General features: G+C 44.7%; 1 protein-coding gene across 1 annotated transcript; it reads left to right on the top strand.

The window, feature by feature from the left end:
* The first annotated feature begins 1,363 nt into the window (after nt 1-1,363).
* On the top strand, nt 1,364-19,032 carry LOC133954670 (synaptic vesicle glycoprotein 2B-like). Its single transcript, XM_062389102.1, has 15 exons — nt 1,364-1,464; nt 8,929-9,428; nt 9,907-10,133; nt 12,389-12,569; nt 12,728-12,879; nt 13,218-13,351; nt 13,719-13,808; nt 14,180-14,293; nt 15,111-15,199; nt 15,358-15,433; nt 15,721-15,809; nt 16,876-17,009; nt 17,726-17,926; nt 18,063-18,222; nt 18,787-19,032. Exons 2-15 carry the CDS (start codon nt 9,196-9,198, stop codon nt 18,968-18,970), a joined length of 2,064 nt encoding a protein of 687 aa, XP_062245086.1. The 5' UTR covers nt 1,364-1,464; nt 8,929-9,195; the 3' UTR covers nt 18,971-19,032.
* Nucleotides 19,033-19,582: the final 550 nt, after the last annotated feature.

Here is a 19,582-nt window from a genome sequence, read left to right as displayed (position 1 = left end):
GAGGCATGGAACATTGGAATCGCTTTGATTTCACAGGATTTCAAATCAACAACAGATTAAATTACCATCATACTGTACAGGTGACTCAGCAATAAACATTATACCCGATGCCAACTACATATTTTATACCATTAACTCTCTGCCAGCCACCAAATAAACAGATGTACAATATATATGTATTCATAATTAGTAACATTAAATACAGAGTTGATTGAAATGACATCATTCATCATCGAAGCAGTCGGTTGGAAATAAGAAATAATGACTGTGGAATAACATTTGGTGAAAAGTGAGTTTCCCGTCATGTGACACATGATTATGATGCATCTTGATTTTTAATCTTCACAAACAAACCGTTAATGAGCATGATTATTATTTATTCACTTTCCTCCATTTGCCAGAAGACAAAGTGAACACCAGATAACATCTGTGTGTGTGTGTGTATGTGTGTGTGTGTGTGTGTGTGTGTGTGTGTGTGTGTGTGTGTGTGTGTGTGTGTGTGTGTTTGTGTGTGTGTGTGTGTGTGTGTGTTTGTGTGTGTGTGTGTGTGTGTAGCTGTTTCCCCTCCAGCCTGTACAGACTAATGAGAACCTAATGGGGCTCCATATGGTCGGAGATACATCCCTGTCATTCTATAATCATGGGGACCATCCTCTGCTCCAGCCCCTTACCCATCACACGCTGAATGCCTAATCCCACCCCCGCCCCCCCACCCCCCCACGGATTGTGGGTAGTCTAGTATTTCTCCTTGACATTGCAAATAAAACATATTTTTCATTTCATTCAACTCATTTGATTAATGAACTTCTACAGGAGAATATAACATTGGTGGTAAATCTACCGTGGACGCTTAAAATATTACGGCAGATATTCACTATATTCTATAATAAAGACATTTAAATGGAAATAAAGAATCAGAGGTTTGTTTTTATTCAGTGTTCATGTTTCCATCAGCGCAGTGAAAGTCTCTGATCAACCATCTCCACTCTCACATTAAGTCAACGCATCTGTCACCCGCTCTGTCCTCACCCCCCCCCCCTCCCTCCCTCCCTGTCTCCCTCCATCCACCATCACCCCCCCCAAGGCCCACCAGCCGCCCATATGCCTCTTCCAATCCCCTCCCCACGCTCACCTCCCTACCCACCCCCCCCCTCGGCCCCCTTCTGTCCCCCCTTCGTCGTCAAAATGGCAGGTTCCCGCTCGTCTGGCGCACAGAGGTGGACTGAACCACTGAGCGTGTGGCGGGGTGGGGTGGGTGGGACGCAGGGAGGAGTGCTGCAGAGGAAGAGGGAGGGAGGGAGGGAGGCAGAGGCTGCTCCATCCTCTCCTCCTCTAATCCCTCAGTGCTGCCTCTCTGTGTGTGATGCTCTCTGCTCTGTGATACGTCTGAGGGCCTCAGTGGATCTGAGGAGCGTCGTGAGGTCCGGACGCCGGCGCCTGGACGTGAACTTCACTTTCCTTCTGGTAAGAGAACTGGTTTCCAGTTGGAGTTTGAGTTGCTGGTGTTGAGTGAGACTTGGTCTGGAGCTGCTGTGTGTTCCGTGTGGAGCGGGTTAACGTCATCAATTTTAGATGATTTCAACTGCGGTGCAGCACAAAAATAACCTCGAGAGAGACTTTGCTGCACAACCAGATATGTGTAATTATTATACAGTTTTTCTTTTGCTCTTGAGTTTGTACATGTTTGTAAATATCAGATAAAACACAGTATTGCCATGTGTAATCTGCTTCTATGTCTTGTTTTAGTAGTGATAGTACTGTTCAGAGTACGTACAGATCAGATATCAGAAGATTTGCTCCCATCCTGAATCTATATCTGTGACGAGGAGAAAGACTCTGTGAGGACACTGAGTTTCAGTCTTTAACTAAACGAGGACACGTATTTATTAATAAGTTGGAAGCACGAAAAGCTGCTATTCAGCAGGGATGGTTTGCTCACTACATTATGTAATCAATGCACACACACACACACATACACACGCTTGTGTTTTTGCTGTGACTGTTGATTCGTTTTCTGTGTCACACGAACAAAAGCAGGACACAGGCTTTGTGTCTTTGTGTCTTTGTGTCTTTGCTGTGTCTCGTACACAAGCTTCTGGAGTGGTGATGAGTGTAAAGTCACATGTGTCGTTTTTAGATTCCTCTTTCCTTCAAGTAGCGTCAAACTGTCGTGAGATAACATGGAACAGAAATGAGTTTGTGAAGCTTGACCTGGAAGCGTCAGACAGTGGAGTTCTCCAGAGCTCGTCTCTCTAGAAGAACCTGTGTGTGTCTCTGGGGAGGACATTATTCATTTACTGCATGACAACGAGACGGGACAGGAAACCAAGCGATAGAACGTGACGGGGACGTCTGTCCGGGAACTTATCAAACGTTATGATCCAGACGGAAACATCTACGTGATAGTTAGGTACAAATGCTGCTTTATACTGTGTTGGACTGTGGTTACCCCCCCCCCCCCCCCCCCCATCCTACTGTATATTTGGTGAAATATGGACTTTAACACTGGTTTGATAACAGTGTGTTAATATTTGTCATTGTGAGCATGTTAGCTCACGTTGTCTGACACAGCAGCTGACATGTACTGTACTATTTCCTTTATTACTGCTCATAGTTCTTATATCATACAATACCTGTTTATACTGTATTATTCCATATATATTTGCTACTGTACATATCTTATTTATTGACATTTCAAATACGCACAATACTCTGCACTTTAACTCCTTTTTTTGCACTTCTGGTTAGACGCTAAACTGCATTTCGTTGTATAAGTACTTGTACTGTGCAATGACAATAAAGTTGAATCCAATCTAATCTAATCTAAACATGGCTGCAGACAAACCGAGAGGGACGTGAGACGTGTCTGCTCGTTTCAAATCAACCAAAATTTGAATGTTAATGTCCAGCATCCATGTTGTTTTGAAAGGTAAATGCTTCATATGGTGTTTTAGCGTCATGCTAACACACACCAATTCTTCAGGGGACTCCTGGGGCCCCGGGCAAACTGGGATCCAAACCCAAACTGTCTTTGCTGAGAACTAGTCTCTATTCTCTGAGGGCCTGATCTGTAACAAGGCCCCTGAGCGCAATGCTCTTCAAACTAGGCACCTGGCACAGGAACCTTCACACTCAGTTAAATTAACAAAACATCTGGAGATGCCCTGAAAGCTCCATGTGCTTCAGAGCCGGAGATGAGATTCACCAAATCAAGCCCTCGTTAGATCAATGGCCTCGAACAACAAACCAATACTGTTAAAAAAAAAAAAGACATTTTACCAACAAGGTACAACAAGTTTAAAGCTTCATAAGAAACAACAAATATTCTTCAGAGGACAGTTTTGAATCAGGTCGTTTTAGTTCAAACACATTTTAATATATGTATTAGTTTAACCTGCTGAATGTTCAGTTGCTGCAAAGTGACTTTAACGATGAAGTGAAAATCGATATGTGACAAAAAAGATGGAGGATTTGTTGCTGATAGTGTGAAATCCTGGTCTTTTGAAATGAGATGGTTCATTTCGATCACGCTGCTGTTACAGACTGTGGCGTACTTCTGCTCCGATTTGAAACAGGAGACTGCACTGAGTGTGTGTCTGTGTGTGTGTGTGTGGGGGGGGGGGGGTCTTCCTGCTGTGGATAGGAGCGTGATGAATTATTTATCTTGTCCCAATGACTGGACTGACGCTGGAGCTTCCTCTTCAGCCTCCTCTTCCTCAGGGATGTGTTTGTCTTCCTGCTCAGGACATCACGTCGGTTCATAACTGAAATTAGAGTCGTATCTGATCCCAGGTCAGCTGTTGTGACTGAGCTTTTACGCATTTCACCGTCACTCGCTGCGGCGGCAGCCATGTTACCTATTAGTCTCATGAATAATATAATAATAATAACAGACTTTGGATAAAAGCATAAAACAAAATGGAATAAAAAGTGTGTAGACGAGGGAACACACTTCCAGAAGGTTCTCGGTCGACAGCAGTGAGGTTTCATAAATAAGTGATGGAAACCTGCAGGGCTCAGTACTACTGCACAATGCTTATGGGAGCTGTGCTGTCTGTTCTCCCAGTACCTGGCAGGATGTGACTGATGGTTTATTGGAATAAATGAGCGACCGCTGGGAAACACTGAGAGTAAAACACAAAGAGAACTGAGAAGAAAAACAGAATTCAAAGGACTGTTGGACGAGAACCAGTAGTTTGAGTTAGTGGTTCCTAATAAACTGTCCACTGACTGGATGATAAAGCAAAACTAAGAACACATCAAAGGTCACTGTTAACTCAGCAATTCTTGTTAATGTTCCCTTTGTCCGATCTGAGCCCAGCACTCCCTCTAGTGTCCTGGAGTAGTCAGAAACCTGAATAAAGTCCCTTCATGAACAGGAAAAGCTGAAACCTGCTGGTGAACTGGTTTATGACAGTGGCAGCATGAACGTGATATTCAACAAGGTGAAATGTAAAATACACAAACACTACATCCGAATAGAAAGACTACATATAACATAAAACACTTCAAATAAGCTCAGGGTGTGTGTAGTGTTTTGTGAAATGTTGTTGGAACATGTTTGTAGCATCTCTCTCGTCCCTTGTTGGTTTTCCGGGCTCCACAGTCAGTGGATGGAAGACAGGAGAACGGGCTTCAGTCCAGTCAGGAGCTTCTGTGCTCACTGGTTCATCTCAGATTACATAATCCCTGCTGCTGTGAAACAAACCATGTTCGTGTGCACATTCTTACGTCAACGTGTGAAACCAGTGAACTATCAGATCCCAACCTGACCAACCATCTGTCTCAGAACCGTTCCCCTCAGCTTCACCACTAATTATCACACACACAGTTCTTCATCAGCTCTTCATCTGACGCCAGAAACAGAAAACTAAAGAAACGTGTTTGTTGGGTTCAAACCACCGATGGTTTATTAAGATGGAGGCAGACTCCAGGTCCGGAAACCTTCTCCTCTACTGATTAGGTTCAGCATCTTCCAGAAGTAGAAGATAAGGAAGGAGAAGTGTAAACTCTCAGGAAGACGCCCTGTGGACCTGGCCTCCACGTTCTGTCCTCTATCAGCTCAGAGACATGTGACACCTCCGTCATGTGACGCTGATGGATGAACAGTCCAAACCTCGGCCGGTCCAGATTGTTCATTTCCTCCCGTCCAGCTTTCTGTAATAAAACATCTGTCAATCAAATCGTCAAACTGCTGACTCACATCAGACCTTGGATCTGTTCTTTACTCAGTCTGTGTTTCTCTGAAGGATCTGAGTTTTGAATTATCACTTTTTAGACACTTGGTTTTGTGATGGACATTATGAGTGTATTGTATTTCCTGTTTGTCTGGTCTTGTTTTATGATTCCTATTTTATTTATTCTTCTCCATCTGAGGATTCAGATCCTGTCGGTCTGTGGCTCAGATATCTTGCTTTCACACCTGAGTCCAGCAGCAGGTCTGTACTTCAGGTTCTGAGTCCAGCAGCAGGTCTGTACTTCAGGTTCTGAGTCAAGCATCAGGTCTGTACTTCAGGTTCTGAGTCCAGCAGCAGGTTGGTTATTCAGGTTCTGAGTCCAGCATTAGGTCTGTACTTCAGGTTCTGAGTCCAGCAGCAGGTCTGTACTTCAGGATCTCAGTCCAGCAGCAGGTCTGTACTTCAGGTTCTGAGTGAAGCAGAAGGTCTGTACTTCAGGTTCTGAGTCAAGCATTAGGTCTGTACTTCAGGTTCTTTGGACTGAGTCCAGCACCAGGTCTTTACTCCAGGTTCTGAGTCCAGCAGCAGGTCTGTACTTCAGGTTCTGAGTCCAGCAGCAGGTCTGTACTTCAGGTTATGAGTCAAGCAGCAGGTCTGTACCTCAGGTTCTGAGTCCAGCAGCAGGTCTGTACTTCAGGTTATGAGTCCAGCAGCAGGTCTGTACTTCAGGTTATGAGTCAAGCAGCAGGTCTGTACCTCAGGTTCTGAGTCCAGCAGCAGCTCTGTACTTCAGGTTCTGAGTCCAGCAGCAGGTCTGTACTTCAGGTTATGAGTCCAGCAGCAGGTCTGTACTTCAGGTTCTGAGTCCAGCAGCAGGTCTGTACTTCAGGTTCTGAGTGAAGCAGAAGGTCTGTACTTCAGGTTCTGAGTCCAGCAGCAGGTCTGTACTTCAGGTTCTGAGTCCAGCAGCAGGTCTGTACTTCAGGTTCTGAGTGAAGCAGAAGGTCTGTACTTCAGGTTCTGAGTCCAGCAGCAGGTCTGTACTTCAGGTTCTGAGTGAAGCAGCAGCTCTGTACTTCAGGTTCTGAGTCCAGCAGCAGGTCTGTACTTCAGGTTATGAGTCCAGCAGCAGGTCTGTACTTCAGGTTCTGAGTCCAGCAGCAGGTCTGTACTTCAGGTTCTTTGGACTGAGTCCGGCAGCAGGTCTGTACTTCAGGTTCTGAGTCCAGCAGCAGGTCTGTACTTCAGGTTATGAGTCAAGCAGCAGGTCTGTACTTCAGGTTCTGAGTCCAGCAGCAGGTTGGTTATTCAGGTTCTGAGTCCAGCATTAGGTCTGTACTTCAGGTTCTGAGTCAAGCATTAGGTCTGTACTTCAGGTTCTTTGGACTGAGTCCAGCACCAGGTCTTTACTCCAGGTTCTGAGTCCAGCAGCAGGTCTGTACTTCAGGTTCTGAGTCCAGCAGCAGGTCTGTACTTCAGGTTATGAGTCAAGCAGCAGGTCTGTACCTCAGGTTCTGAGTCCAGCAGCAGGTCTGTACTTCAGGTTATGAGTCCAGCAGCAGGTCTGTACTTCAGGTTATGAGTCAAGCAGCAGGTCTGTACCTCAGGTTCTGAGTCCAGCAGCAGCTCTGTACTTCAGGTTCTGAGTCCAGCAGCAGGTCTGTACTTCAGGTTATGAGTCCAGCAGCAGGTCTGTACTTCAGGTTCTGAGTCCAGCAGCAGGTCTGTACTTCAGGTTCTGAGTGAAGCAGCAGGTCTGTACTTCAGGTTCTGAGTCCAGCAGCAGGTCTGTACTTCAGGTTCTGAGTGAAGCAGCAGGTCTGTACTTCAGGTTCTGAGTCCAGCAGCAGGTCTGTACTTCAGGTTCTGAGTGAAGCAGCAGCTCTGTACTTCAGGTTCTGAGTCCAGCAGCAGGTCTGTACTTCAGGTTATGAGTCCAGCAGCAGGTCTGTACTTTAGGTTCTGAGTCCAGCAGCAGGTCTGTACTTCAGGTTCTTTGGACTGAGTCCGGCAGCAGGTCTGTACTTCAGGTTCTGAGTCCAGCAGCAGGTCTGTACTTCAGGTTATGAGTCAAGCAGCAGGTCTGTACCTCAGGTTCTGAGTCCAGCAGCAGCTCTGTACTTCAGGTTCTGAGTCCAGCAGCAGGTCTGTACTTCAGGTTATGAGTCCAGCAGCAGGTCTGTACTTCAGGTTCTGAGTCCAGCAGCAGGTCTGTACTTCAGGTTCTGAGTGAAGCAGAAGGTCTGTACTTCAGGTTCTGAGTCCAGCAGCAGGTCTGTACTTCAGGTTCTGAGTCCAGCAGCAGGTCTGTACTTCAGGTTCTGAGTCCAGCAGCAGGTCTGTACTTCAGGTTCTGAGTGAAGCAGCAGCTCTGTACTTCAGGTTCTGAGTCCAGCAGCAGGTCTGTACTTCAGGTTATGAGTCCAGCAGCAGGTCTGTACTTCAGGTTCTGAGTCCAGCAGCAGGTCTGTACTTCAGGTTCTTTGGACTGAGTCCGGCAGCAGGTCTTTACTTCAGGTTCTGAGTCCAGCAGCAGCTCTGTACTTCAGGTTCTGAGTCCGGCAGCAGGTCTGTACTTCAGGTTCTGAGTCCAGCAGCAGGTCTGTACTTCAGGTTCTGAGTCCAGCAGCAGGTCTGTACTTCAGGTTCTGAGTCCAGCAGCAGGTCTGTACTTCAGGTTATGAGTCCAGCAGCAGGTCTGTACTTCAGGTTCTGAGTCCAGCAGCAGGTCTGTACTTCAGGTTCTGAGTCCAGCAGCAGGTCTGTACTTCAGGTTCTGAGTCCAGCAGCAGATCTGTACTTCAGGTTCTTTGGACTGAGTCCGGCAGCAGGTCTGTACTTCAGGTTCTGAGTCCAGCAGCAGGTCTGTACTTCAGGTTCTGAGTGAAGCAGAAGGTCTGTACTTCAGGTTCTGAGTCCAGCAGCAGGTCTGTACTTCAGGTTCTGAGTCCACTGACCCAGAAAGGAACCTGCAGGCAGGATCACCAGAGACCAAACAAACAGCCCTTTGCAGTCGTGTCAATCAAAAAACCTCAATGACTCAAACTGACGTCAGCCAGCGATGCTGAGAAAGAAGCAGGATGCTGTCTGGCTCAGTGACTGTGAATCTGTCTTGTGTTTGTTAACACAGAAACGAGCTGGAAGTCGTATCTCATGTTGTGTTTGGAGCTGTGGAAGTTTCCTGCAGACGTTTCAGAGCAGCTCAACGAGCAGAGCTCAGCTGTTCTGCTGTTATTCTGACAGAGTCACAGTCATGAAGGAGGAGGGACCCTCACCAGACAACAAACCTTCAGTCGACAGCGTCTTACCTTTCAAATGGTTCATGTCCTGATCCAGGTCCAGTCTCATCTCATCCCGCTCCTCTCACTCGTCCTCTGCTCTCACATCATGAATCTAATTGGATAAAATCTTTGTCCAGTTTATTTTTGGCCGAATGTGGAAACACAGTGTAGATATTAAAAGCGACACCATCAACTGTGGATGTGTCCCAGTCTGTCCCAGCTGCTGGTCGACCTGCGTCACCATCAACTCACCAGTTCAGTTTGTTGTTATCGATGGAAAGAGAGTGAACTGTGTTTACATGTTTATATACTTTGACCTTTCACCTCTCACTCAACATCCTGCAAATGTTCTTCATGAGAAATCAAAATTCTTATTTATTATACTGACTTATACATGACGAGTGTTTGGAGCAGATGAATATTGTGTGAATCTCTTCAGACTAAATTAATGTGAATTTTTCTGTTTTCAGGAGTGATAACCCATTACGAGACCCGACTGGACTCTGGAGTCACCACCAGTACGACCAGTACGACCAGTACGACCTCGACAACCAGAGACTGAAGCCGTCACGTTTACGGCAGAGAAGCTCCAGATAACTGTAACTAAAGATCGTGATCATGCTAACGTAAAAAAAAACGTGTTCATCTCTCGACACCGGAACAGAAACAACCCACAAGTCAAACGAACGCCTTGTCGTTTAAATCATTTCTAAGCCTCGCGGGCTGGGTGAGTCAAGATGGCCGACCCCTACCAAAACAACGTGTACCAACAGCAAGGGGGCGACAGCTACGGGACGTACGGAGAAGGGGGGGGGCCTGACGGGTACGGGTACCAGATGGACCCTCGGGAGGAAGAGGACGCAGCGAGCGACGCCACGGAGGGACACGATGAAGAGGACCAGATGTACGAGGGAGAGTATCAGGGGATACCTCACCCTGACGAGGTGAAGGCGGCTCAGAGGGCGGCACGGTGAGGCACACGTTCGATTCCTCTGTTGTTTATGGTTTCACTGAACCGAAAAACATGGAAAAGTGCAAAAACAACTGCAGTGGCCTCATTCCACCTTTTTGTTTTCAGTCACCAAACTTTCTCCGAAATTATCATCTCACTGCAGTTCATAGCCGCACAACACTTCACTCTTTACTCGCATCATACACGTTGGGCTGCAGTTGCATAGCGTGAAATAGATGTGTGTGTGTTGTGTGTTGTGTTGTGCAGCCTGTGTCGACATCTGGATTAATTAAAATACTACAGGATCGTCTCTGCTCAGTCAGATGCACACGAGAACTGTGTTGAGCTGACAAACCACAAACCAACATCTCTCATTCTATTGTTCTCAGAACTGTGTAAAATGAATCACAGATTTTTATCAGTGTCAACAAAGACGGTCACGTGTTGTTAGCGTTTTCATTATTGTTCTTATTCTCGTTCTCTCTCTGTGTCCCAGGGCTAAAGCTCGATCTGCCCGGACTGCTGTCTCCGAGCTGGAGGAGCTGTCCGAGCAGTACGAGGACATCATGGAGGACTGTGGCCACGGGAAGTTCCAGTGGACGCTCTTCGTGGTGCTGGGCCTGGCGTTGATGGCCGATGGAGTGGAATGTTTTGTTGTTGCGTTCGTTCTTCCCTCCGCAGAAAAGGATCTGTGTCTGTCCAACGCAGAGAAAGGAATGCTGGGTAAGAGCTCGAGAGGCCTGGTGTTGATTGAAGGGTTTTCTTTGAAAGAGATGTGGTCATGATGATGAACGTGAAACGACACATACCATATTTAGGAAAATGTCTTTTTGGATTATTTAGTTGTCCCATCTGTTAACATGGAGGCAGCACGGTGTAGGACCTATACTGCAGCCAGCCCACCAGGGGGAGAACAAAATGTTTTGGCTTCACTTTTAGGAGAGCTGACACACACACGCACACACACACACACACACACACACACACACACACAATCACACACTCGCACACTCACACACACACACACACACACACAAAGACTCACACACTCACACACACACACAGGCAGCCAATGGGGAGTCATTGGGTTTCTGAAACTTCTCTGTAAATCCTCGTGCTGCAGTCTAATTAGCTAATGGGCTCCGAGGCAGGAATGAATCAGCTCGTTGGATGAGGAGTGATTTGTGTAAATCAGTCTAGTGGTCCTTAACGACTTCCTGCTGTAAATACTATATATATATGCAGCATGTGAGGGAGACTCTCAGTCATCCAGGTTCTGTTATTTCTTTAAAACGACTCAAGTAAAGAAAAAGTGCTGATTCAACCTCTTTACTCCATGAAGAGTAGAAAAGCTACTTTTACAGATGTTTTCTGATTCCTTACTTTCTTCCATGTTCTTATTTCCTCACATATACATTGTGTTGCATTAGATAGATAGATAGATTACTTTATTCATCCCGAAGGGAAATTAAGTCGTCATAGCAGCCGGTACATTTGAATAAAATAAAATAAAATAAAATAAAATAAAATAAAATAAAATAAAATAAAATAAAATAAAATAAAATAAAATAAAATAAAATAGAATAGAATATAAAATATAAAATATTGCGGTAGGAACAATAAAAAACAGAAACATAAGATAAATGGGTAGATAAGGTGCAGTGGCAGATGATGGTAAGTACTGATGATATGATGGTAATGTTATTGTTAGACAGTATATAAAAATAGTACAGTATATATAGTATACAGTGTACAGTATATATAGTATATAATATATATTTATATATGAAAGTAATTATACCAATATAATAATATTAGTTGTGCGAGATATCCACTGATGCATATACATCAAGTACTACTTTGTGTTATCGTCCATTTAGTATTAAATCTGCCTTGATGTTCACAGTAATGAGCCGATTAAAAAAAATATAATGAGTAGAAAGTTCAGATATTTAAAATGTGGAGTAAAAGTAAAAATAAAATACTCCAGTAAAGTACATATACCTGAAGACCAGTAACAAAGTATTAGTTCGTTGTTACTTGGCTTCACTGTGATTTAACGTGCCTGCCGATCTAAATCGTGTTTATCGTCAGTCGTTCTTTTTGTCGTCTCCTCTGCAGACGCCTGACTCAGCAGCAGACAGGCCTGTGGCAGAGAAACTAATCAGGGATGCTTTTACTTTTACAGCTCCCTCCCTCTCTTTCTCTCCCTGTTACCATCCCTCCATTCTCTTGTCTCTATGCTTCCTATTTCCATCCTCCTCCATCTATCTTTATCTCATCTGCTCTCGATCTTGTTGCAAACTGAGAAGGAGGAATCGAACGGAATCGATTTGTCTGAAGTTGCAGAAGTGCTGAGAAAATAAAAACACTTTCTCCTCTCGGGTATAAAGTGTTTTATATTCATCTGAGAATCACCTGACCTCCTTCAGACCCTCACAGCTTCTACTCCTCCGTTCTCCCTCTCTACCTCTTCTGATAACACAGAGTCTGGGTTTGTTTCTGAGTCAGCAGACGACAGCGTCAGAATTATTGATGCTCCGTCCCGACCTCTGGAAAAGGAGCTGTAGCATCTCAGCGCTGCCTCAGATCCCCGAGACCCAGTTAGAGAAACTGGACGTGATATGAGTCTTTATTTCTGTCCTGGTGCACATCTATATAAAATACTGTGTTTGCAGTGTAAGACCCAGGATCAGTCACTGCTCTCCCCTGTGGCCCGGCCATCTGCATGCTGCAGTGAGACGCTGCCAGCACCTGGCACCAGTCGAGGTGCTACTGGGTGAAGGCAGCAGCACTAATGAAAATCTTATAAAGAGCTGAGTGAGCTGAAACATTTCTACCACAAGACGTCAGGACAGGCTGACGTGAAGAAGGAGGACATGTTCCGTTCCCAGTCAGTTAACAAAGTACTTTTACTTCTTTACATTAGTGAATATAACTTTATTATTTCTGCTCTTTCTCTTTTTCTCTCGGTGCAGGTCTGACCGTCTTCGTGAGCATGATGGTGGGGGCCTTCTTGTGGGGGGGCCTCGCAGACAAAGTCGGCCGTCGGCGCTGCCTGATTGTGGCGTTGGCGATAAACTGCGTCTTCGCCTTCCTGTCCTCGTTCGCCCAAGGCTACGGCTTCTTCCTGTTCTTCAGGGTGCTGTCTGGCGTCGGGTAACGACCACAAACACACACCAAGCTTTTTACAGCACTTTCAACCACATCAGCTTCATTAGCTCACATTTGCTTTAAACCTCCAGTTAAATAAAAAGCAGATATTGGTGTATTAGTATCTACTTCCTGGTATTTAGTGGAACTTTCTCTCCTCTCAGCATCGGCGGGACAGTACCCATCGTGTACACGTACTTCTCTGAGTTTCTTCAGATGGACAAGAGAGGAGAGCATCTGTCCTGGTTGTGTATGTTCTGGATGATCGGTGGGATCTACGCCTCCTTCACTGCCTGGGGCATCATCCCCAGATATGGTGAGAACTTAAAGATGCTAATAACCTGTTCAAATGCTGCAGAGCTCTCCTCTAACGCTGCCTGAGCGGAAACAGGAACATCTACCGAAGAGTTTCCAGATTTGAAATCACACCATTGACTGTGTGCTGCAGATGATTTGATATATTTTTCCACTGTATACTCCCCTTGCTGATTCCTATTGTATATGGAACAATTGTTAATCAGACAAATCTTTGGGCAAAGATTGAACCCCAACACTCTCAAGAGGCGGATTCACACCTGCAGGCCTTTAGCCCAGAGTGCTGTTTTCACCTGTGTGTGTGTGTTTGTGTGTGTGTGTGTGTTTGTGTGTGTACAGGCTGGGGCTTCAGTATGGGCACAGAGTTCCAGTTCCACAGCTGGAGGGTCTTCATCCTGGTTGCAGCTCTCCCGGCCATCACCTCTCTGGTTGGACTCACCTTCATGCCGGAGAGCCCTCGCTTCCTCCTGGAGGTGAGACTGCAGAACTTCAGCTCCGACACTGTGTGGGGGCAAATTGTTGCCTCCACTATTAGGTTGTTTTCCAAACTGTGTATTTCTACTTGTATATGGACTTTATGTGTCCTTCAAACTAACACTTATACCTTCAATGCAGACTTACAATTAGACTTAGCGATAAAAAACAGCTGAAACTTCTATCTGTGTGTGTGTGTGTGTGTGTGTGTGTTTGTGTGTGTGTGTGTGTGTGTGTGTGTGTGTGTGTGTGTGTGTGCGTGTGTGTGTGTGTGTGTGTGTGTTTGTGTGTGTGTGTGTGTGTGTGTGTGTGTGTGTGTGTGTGTGTGTGTGTGTGTTTGTGTGTGTGTGTGTGTGTGTTGAGCAGAATGCCAAACACGATGAGGCGTGGATGATCCTGAAGCAAGTTCACGACACCAACTGGAGAGCCAAGGGACAACCGGAAAAAGTCTTTACTGTGAGTGCGTGTGGATGTAACACAATAGAAGTTTATTAAAATACACAATGAAGAGATATATGTGATATTCAGGGTTTGAATATCCAACATCTAATTTTAAATACTTTTCAGGACTGTTTCAGTATCTTACTTGTTTACATTTGTTGTAGATTGAAAACTGCTGTGTAACATCTGACTGTGTAATTTGTCATTTGTGAGTCAATATGTTATATTTTTTTTAATCTGAAGAGGAGCTTGACATGAGAGAAGGAACCATTTATTCCATCTGAGAGTTCAGGGCTGGAGCTGGATTCAGAGTGTGAAGTCAAAGTTTAGTTTTATTTTGGAGAACGTTGTTTTGACTCTATTTTCCTTGTCCTCCATCTTTTCAGGTGACTCACATCAAGGCTCCGAAAACAGCTGAGGACGAGTTCATTGAGATCCAGAGTGCGACTGGGACGTCTGTGCAGCGCTGGGCTGTGCGCTCGCTCACGCTCTGCAAACTGGTATGTGGTCACGCTCACTGGTTGAGACTGTGGCTACCACCAGGCCCCGAAGACATCAAACCAAAATTTTAACCCTACTTCCTGTTATGATGATTAAAAACTAGAGTAAGGTAGAATCAGTGAATGCGGTAACAGTGCGCTTTAAGATTTGATTGAAACAAAAGCTACTGACTCAGCCTGAAGTATTTTCCTCATTTTAAAAGATGTCTCCCTTTAGCTGAGAATCTGGAGCAGTAAAAAGTTAAAAACAGAAAATGAAGTATAGGACCCAGGACAGAACCCTGGGGCACACCACAGGAGGGCACAGCAGGGTAATCTTTTCAGTCAAGAAAAAACTGCCTCAGTCTTTCACTCAGGAAGCTGTGATCCAGTATTTGAGACGTTGACACAATCAAACACAATTTCCTGGTGCTAGTCAGGACGCTTGCAGCTCAATTGCACAGACAGAAACATCCTACACACGACTATGGGTAGATTTAATTTACTCACTGTGTGTAGACGAGTCCGTTCACCACTTCCTGGATCATGACACACTTTCAGAAACCACTGGATTGACTCAAACTGCAAATCAAAAGCTAAAATGCTCATATCTGAGGCCATTTTGTTATTTTCTTAAACATGAGAGGGTTGCTCACTAAGCAGAAGGTCGGTGGTGCATTCATTGCATTCCGTATATGAAGAGTGTATAATAGTGCAGACCACACACAGCAACTTAGCATCTGCACTGGAGTACAATTGTCCCATATGTTGAAATTGTAATGTGAGAGAGAAGCAGTAAATCTAAACAGAGTTGACTCTACATTTATATTTGTTCTAGGTGTTGAAGAACGTGGCGTCTCTCGTGTCTGCAGAGCTGAGGCTGGCCACCCTCTTCATGGCCGTCATCTGGTTCTGCATGGCCTTCAGGTTGGTTCAGACCTTCAGAGCCGCCACCTCAAACTGCTGTTTGGCCGTAAAGCAGCTTCACAAGGCAGAAGCAAATCCCTGATCTGATCATGGAGCTGCAGTTTATTTAGTCTGGGTGGAAGTTCAGTTGTATTGACTCTGTCCTCTCTCGATCACAGCTACTATGGTCTGTCCGTGTGGTTCCCTGACATGATCAAGCACCTTCAGTACGAGGAATACAAGTCCAAGGTCAAGGTAAAGTCATAAAGTCATGGAAACTCAGAGCGACTCTGCTTTAATCTGAAGTTAAAGTTAAAGTGACATTTAGGAACTGCTTGATTCTGTAGTTTTCTGCAAAGGATGTATGAAGCTCATAAGAAAACTTTACCATCAACCTCCGGTCCTGTTTCTGATTTGTGTTTTTGGAAGAGAAGTTCTGAATCAGAAGCTCCCGAGCACAGGAGCATGGAGCAGATGCTCCTGATGTTCACATCTGGACTTCAGCAGGAAAGAGATTCACATCGTTCTGTCTCTTTTCTCAGGTGCTGCATAGAGAACGAGTGGAAAACTTCCACTTTAACTTTTCTTTGGAAAACCAGATCCACACAGAAGGAGAATATATCCACGACAAGTAAGTCTCACGGTCTCACTGTCTGGATACAGCTCAGCAGTGTATGTACAAATATACATTTATTATACTTTATATAATATATTATATATAATATCTGTTAGTTTCAAACACTGAGTGTGAGATGAGATACGTCTCTGTAGCTCAGATTATTTCGAAAGTAAAACTGAGGACAGTGTTTTTCATCCTCGTTACAAGCGACAGAATAAGAATTAAACAATTTCATTCTATATTAATAATGTGCATAGTTTCATAATGTGGCCACTGTGTTTGTGATTTGTCTGAGTTTTAAAATAGCAACCAAACAGGAATAAATCATTATGAAACTAAACAGATATTAACCTGTAAAAACACTTTCATTGTGTTCTTCTCTGTTTGTTGTGTTTATTATAATCCCAGTGAAGCAGCAGCATCTTGATCTGTGGGTTGAGATGTTTAAATCAATCAGATTTTAACATTTGAACATCAGCTCAGTCTTAAACGGTCACTTCCATCTGCAGCTCGGCCTGAGGACTCAGAGTTATCAGTCAGTTCATCCTCAGGTCTGTTGTGATCAGAAACATCACGTGACTCGTCATCACCTCACGTCACATGTTCGAGATCAGAACAAATAAAACACTGAGTGACCCTGTGAGGGGCGTGAACCTCCAGGTGTTTACAGAGACTTACAGTATTTCTGCATACTGTGAACGGTTTGAATTGTGTACTCATGTGCATGTCGGGGGTTTTCTGTCCATGTGGTGAAGACGCACAACGTTGTTTCAGCGCCTCCAGGTCCCATGAGATCCTCTCAGCTCAGTGGAGCCGGAGGACGTTCTCACTGCAGATATACAGATTCCTACAGAACTGTATATTATTGAACTTCTATGCTTTCTGCAGAATTTAAGAATGACTCAACGGGCTTTGGGTTAAATGTCTGAACAGTGAAGGGATTTGACCCATAACAGCCCATTGTGTCTTCTCTGATTCTGTGACACCACAGCGATAGAAGTGAGTCCATGTTTTCTTTGTGTGTGTGTGTTTGCGTGTGTGTGTGTGTGTGTGCGTGTGTCCCATCCCATCTCCATAGGTTCATCCGAATAGAGATGAAGTCAGTGAAGTTTGAGGACTCTCTGTTTGAAGACTGTCACTTTGAGGACATCAGGTCCACAGACACAGTGTTTGAGAACTGCACCATCCGCTCCACGCTCTTCACCAACACAGGTGGGTTCAGCTGGGGGAGGAGTAAACGTGGGTCAGAGGTCAAAGGTTTGGGAACCCGTCCGTCCTCTGAGGGGTCACATGGTCCAGAAACGTCCACTGTGTCTCATTTGTCCGTACAAGTGGGTCAAAGAGAAAAATCCATCACTGAGTTCTCTTTACTGTTCGGGATTATGCAGATATCGTGTATCTCCATAATCTCACATCACAGGAATTGGTTCACTTTGATGGTTTTCACACCAATTCTCAACTAAAGTTTCCATTTACTGACATTAAAACAATATCTGTGATTGTTTTAATCAGCGAGTCTCTGTGCGAGCTGACCGTGGAGTTATACATCGTGATGTATGATCAGAAGCAGGGGCGCAAAACTGCGTTAAAATAGTTTATTTATGATCGTAGATTAACCTTAAAGGGCGAGAGAGAGAAGCAACGAGCAGAAGAGTGAGACGTGTGTAATGACTCAATTTCAGCCTTTTATTGGTGAAAATAACATTTTCTTTGTTCTCTATGTTGAAAAATAAGATTTACACCCGAATATATAAACACTGGTTCCAGGTTAAAATGTACCAGAACTCCTCTTTAATTAAATAAGGACAGGGAACACACCGTGACACCGGAGCAGCTGGTCATTGGGTCTGAGAGACAGTAAAACTCGGAGGAAACATCACGTCTGCTTCCAGTTAGAGACGAGACAAACGGGCCCTGTTCCTCTGCAGATCTGTGGGAGGAGAAGTTCATCAACTGCCGGATGGAGAACTCGTCCTTTGAGCACAACAAGCAGGGCTGCCACCTGGACCACGACGAGGAGAACGACGTGCTCATCTACCTGGTCAGCTTCCTGGGGAGTCTGGCCGTGCTGCCGGGCAACATCATCTCAGCGCTCTTCATGGAGAAGATCGGCCGAGTGAAGATCATAGGTGATCAGATGGAGGACAGTGATTGGTTGATGGTCTTGTTTATTTCACAATAAGAAACATCTCTAGTTTTCTTTATATTAAATCTTTTTGCACATTACTTTTTAAATCATAAAGATCCGTGGTGTTCTCTCCACAGGGGGCTCCATGCTGATTTCTGCCGGCTGCACCTTCTTCCTGTTTCTGAGCTTCAGCCAATCAGCGATCATCGCCCTGCAGTGTCTGTTCTGTGGGGTCAGCGTGGCGGCGTGGAACGGCATCGAGGTGGTGACGGTGGAGCTCTACCCGGCTTCTATAAGGTGCCTCTATCTATCTATCTATCTATCTATCTATCTATCTATCTATCTATCTATCTATCTATCTATCTATCTATCTATCTATCTATCTATCTCTCTCTCTATCTATCTATCTATCTATCTATCTATCTATCTATCTATCTGTCTATCTATATCTGTCTGTCTGTCTATCTATAAATCTATTTATCTATCTATCTGTCTATCTATCCCTCTATCCCTCTATCCATCTATCTCTCTATCTATCAATCTCTCTATCTATCTATCTCTCTGTCTATCTGTCTATCTGTCTATCTGTCTATCTGTCTATCTGTCTATCTGTCTATCTCTCTCTCTCTATCTCTCTATCTCTCTATCTATCTATCTCTCTGTCAGTCTATCTCTCTGTCCTTCCATCCGTCCGTCCCTCTGTCTGTCTGTCTATCTATCCATTTATCCATCTATCCATCTATCCATCTATCCATCTATCCATCTATCCATCTATCCATCCTTATACAAACAGATTTGTATTTGTCCTCCGTGGTGACGGGGACAGTTTGAGTCTCTGACCCGAGTCCCTCTGTCTCTCAGGGCCACGGCGTTCGGCCTGCTGAACGCTCTGTGTAAACTGGCCGCGGTGCTCGGCAGCTCCATCTTCTCCAGCTTTGTGGGCGTCACCACGGCCGTCCCCATCCTGCTGTCCTTCGCTGCTCTGACCGGCGGCGGCCTCCTGGCGCTGAAGCTGCCGGACACGCGGGGGAAGATCCTGCAGTGAGGTCGTTCTGCGTTTCAAAGAAATGCTCTCGCCTGTTTAATGTAAAAAAAAAATGACCAAAACGACTTCCGTCTTTATTCTCATGTGCATCATTTAGTTTTTACACGTTCGACAGAAGAGGGCGATGTTTCCACTTTGGGTTTAGAGGCTTAGTTCTTCAGTGTTAGAAAGTGAGGCGGATACTCACTGGAGTTATTTCTATTTTGAGTATTTGAGCCATGTTGAAATAAAAACACTTAATATCATAATAGTAGTAGTATTTGACAAGAATAAAATCGTGGTTTTAAAAAAATAAGTTTTATGAGAATAAAGTCATAATATTACAAGAAGAATCTTAATTTTACATATAATAAAGTTGTAAATTCTCCTTTATGACTTTATTCTCAGAATTTAGTTTCTTCTACGTTGCCAAAAAAACTCTGAAATCACGTGATCAAACTGGTCTTCTACCAGTAGGTGCATGAATAATAATGTGAGTGTTTTTTTTAATCCACGTGTGTCGACATCGTGAAAGCGCTGAAGTCCTCGACTCGTCTGCAGTTACAGTTTCCCTCCACTTTGTGTCACTCACACTTGAAAACACACTTTCTGTTCTCTGAGGAGATGGAATCG

Source organism: Platichthys flesus, chromosome 6 (assembly GCF_949316205.1).
Source record: "Platichthys flesus chromosome 6, fPlaFle2.1, whole genome shotgun sequence".
In the NCBI taxonomy this organism is placed as follows: Eukaryota; Metazoa; Chordata; class Actinopteri; order Pleuronectiformes; family Pleuronectidae; genus Platichthys; species Platichthys flesus.
Note: the sequence above shows the minus strand (reverse complement) of the source record. Positions and strands in the feature narration are given on the sequence as shown.

Coding starts and splice junctions, on each gene's coding strand:
- LOC133954670 (XM_062389102.1), top strand. CDS start 9,196: ATGGCCGACCCCTACCAAAACAACGTGTACCAACAGCAAGGGGGCGAC. Junction 12,880..13,217: donor GGGCATCATCCCCAGATATG/GTGAGAACTTAA, acceptor GTGTGTGTACAG/GCTGGGGCTTCAGTATGGGC. Junction 15,810..16,875: donor GGAGAATATATCCACGACAA/GTAAGTCTCACG, acceptor CCATCTCCATAG/GTTCATCCGAATAGAGATGA.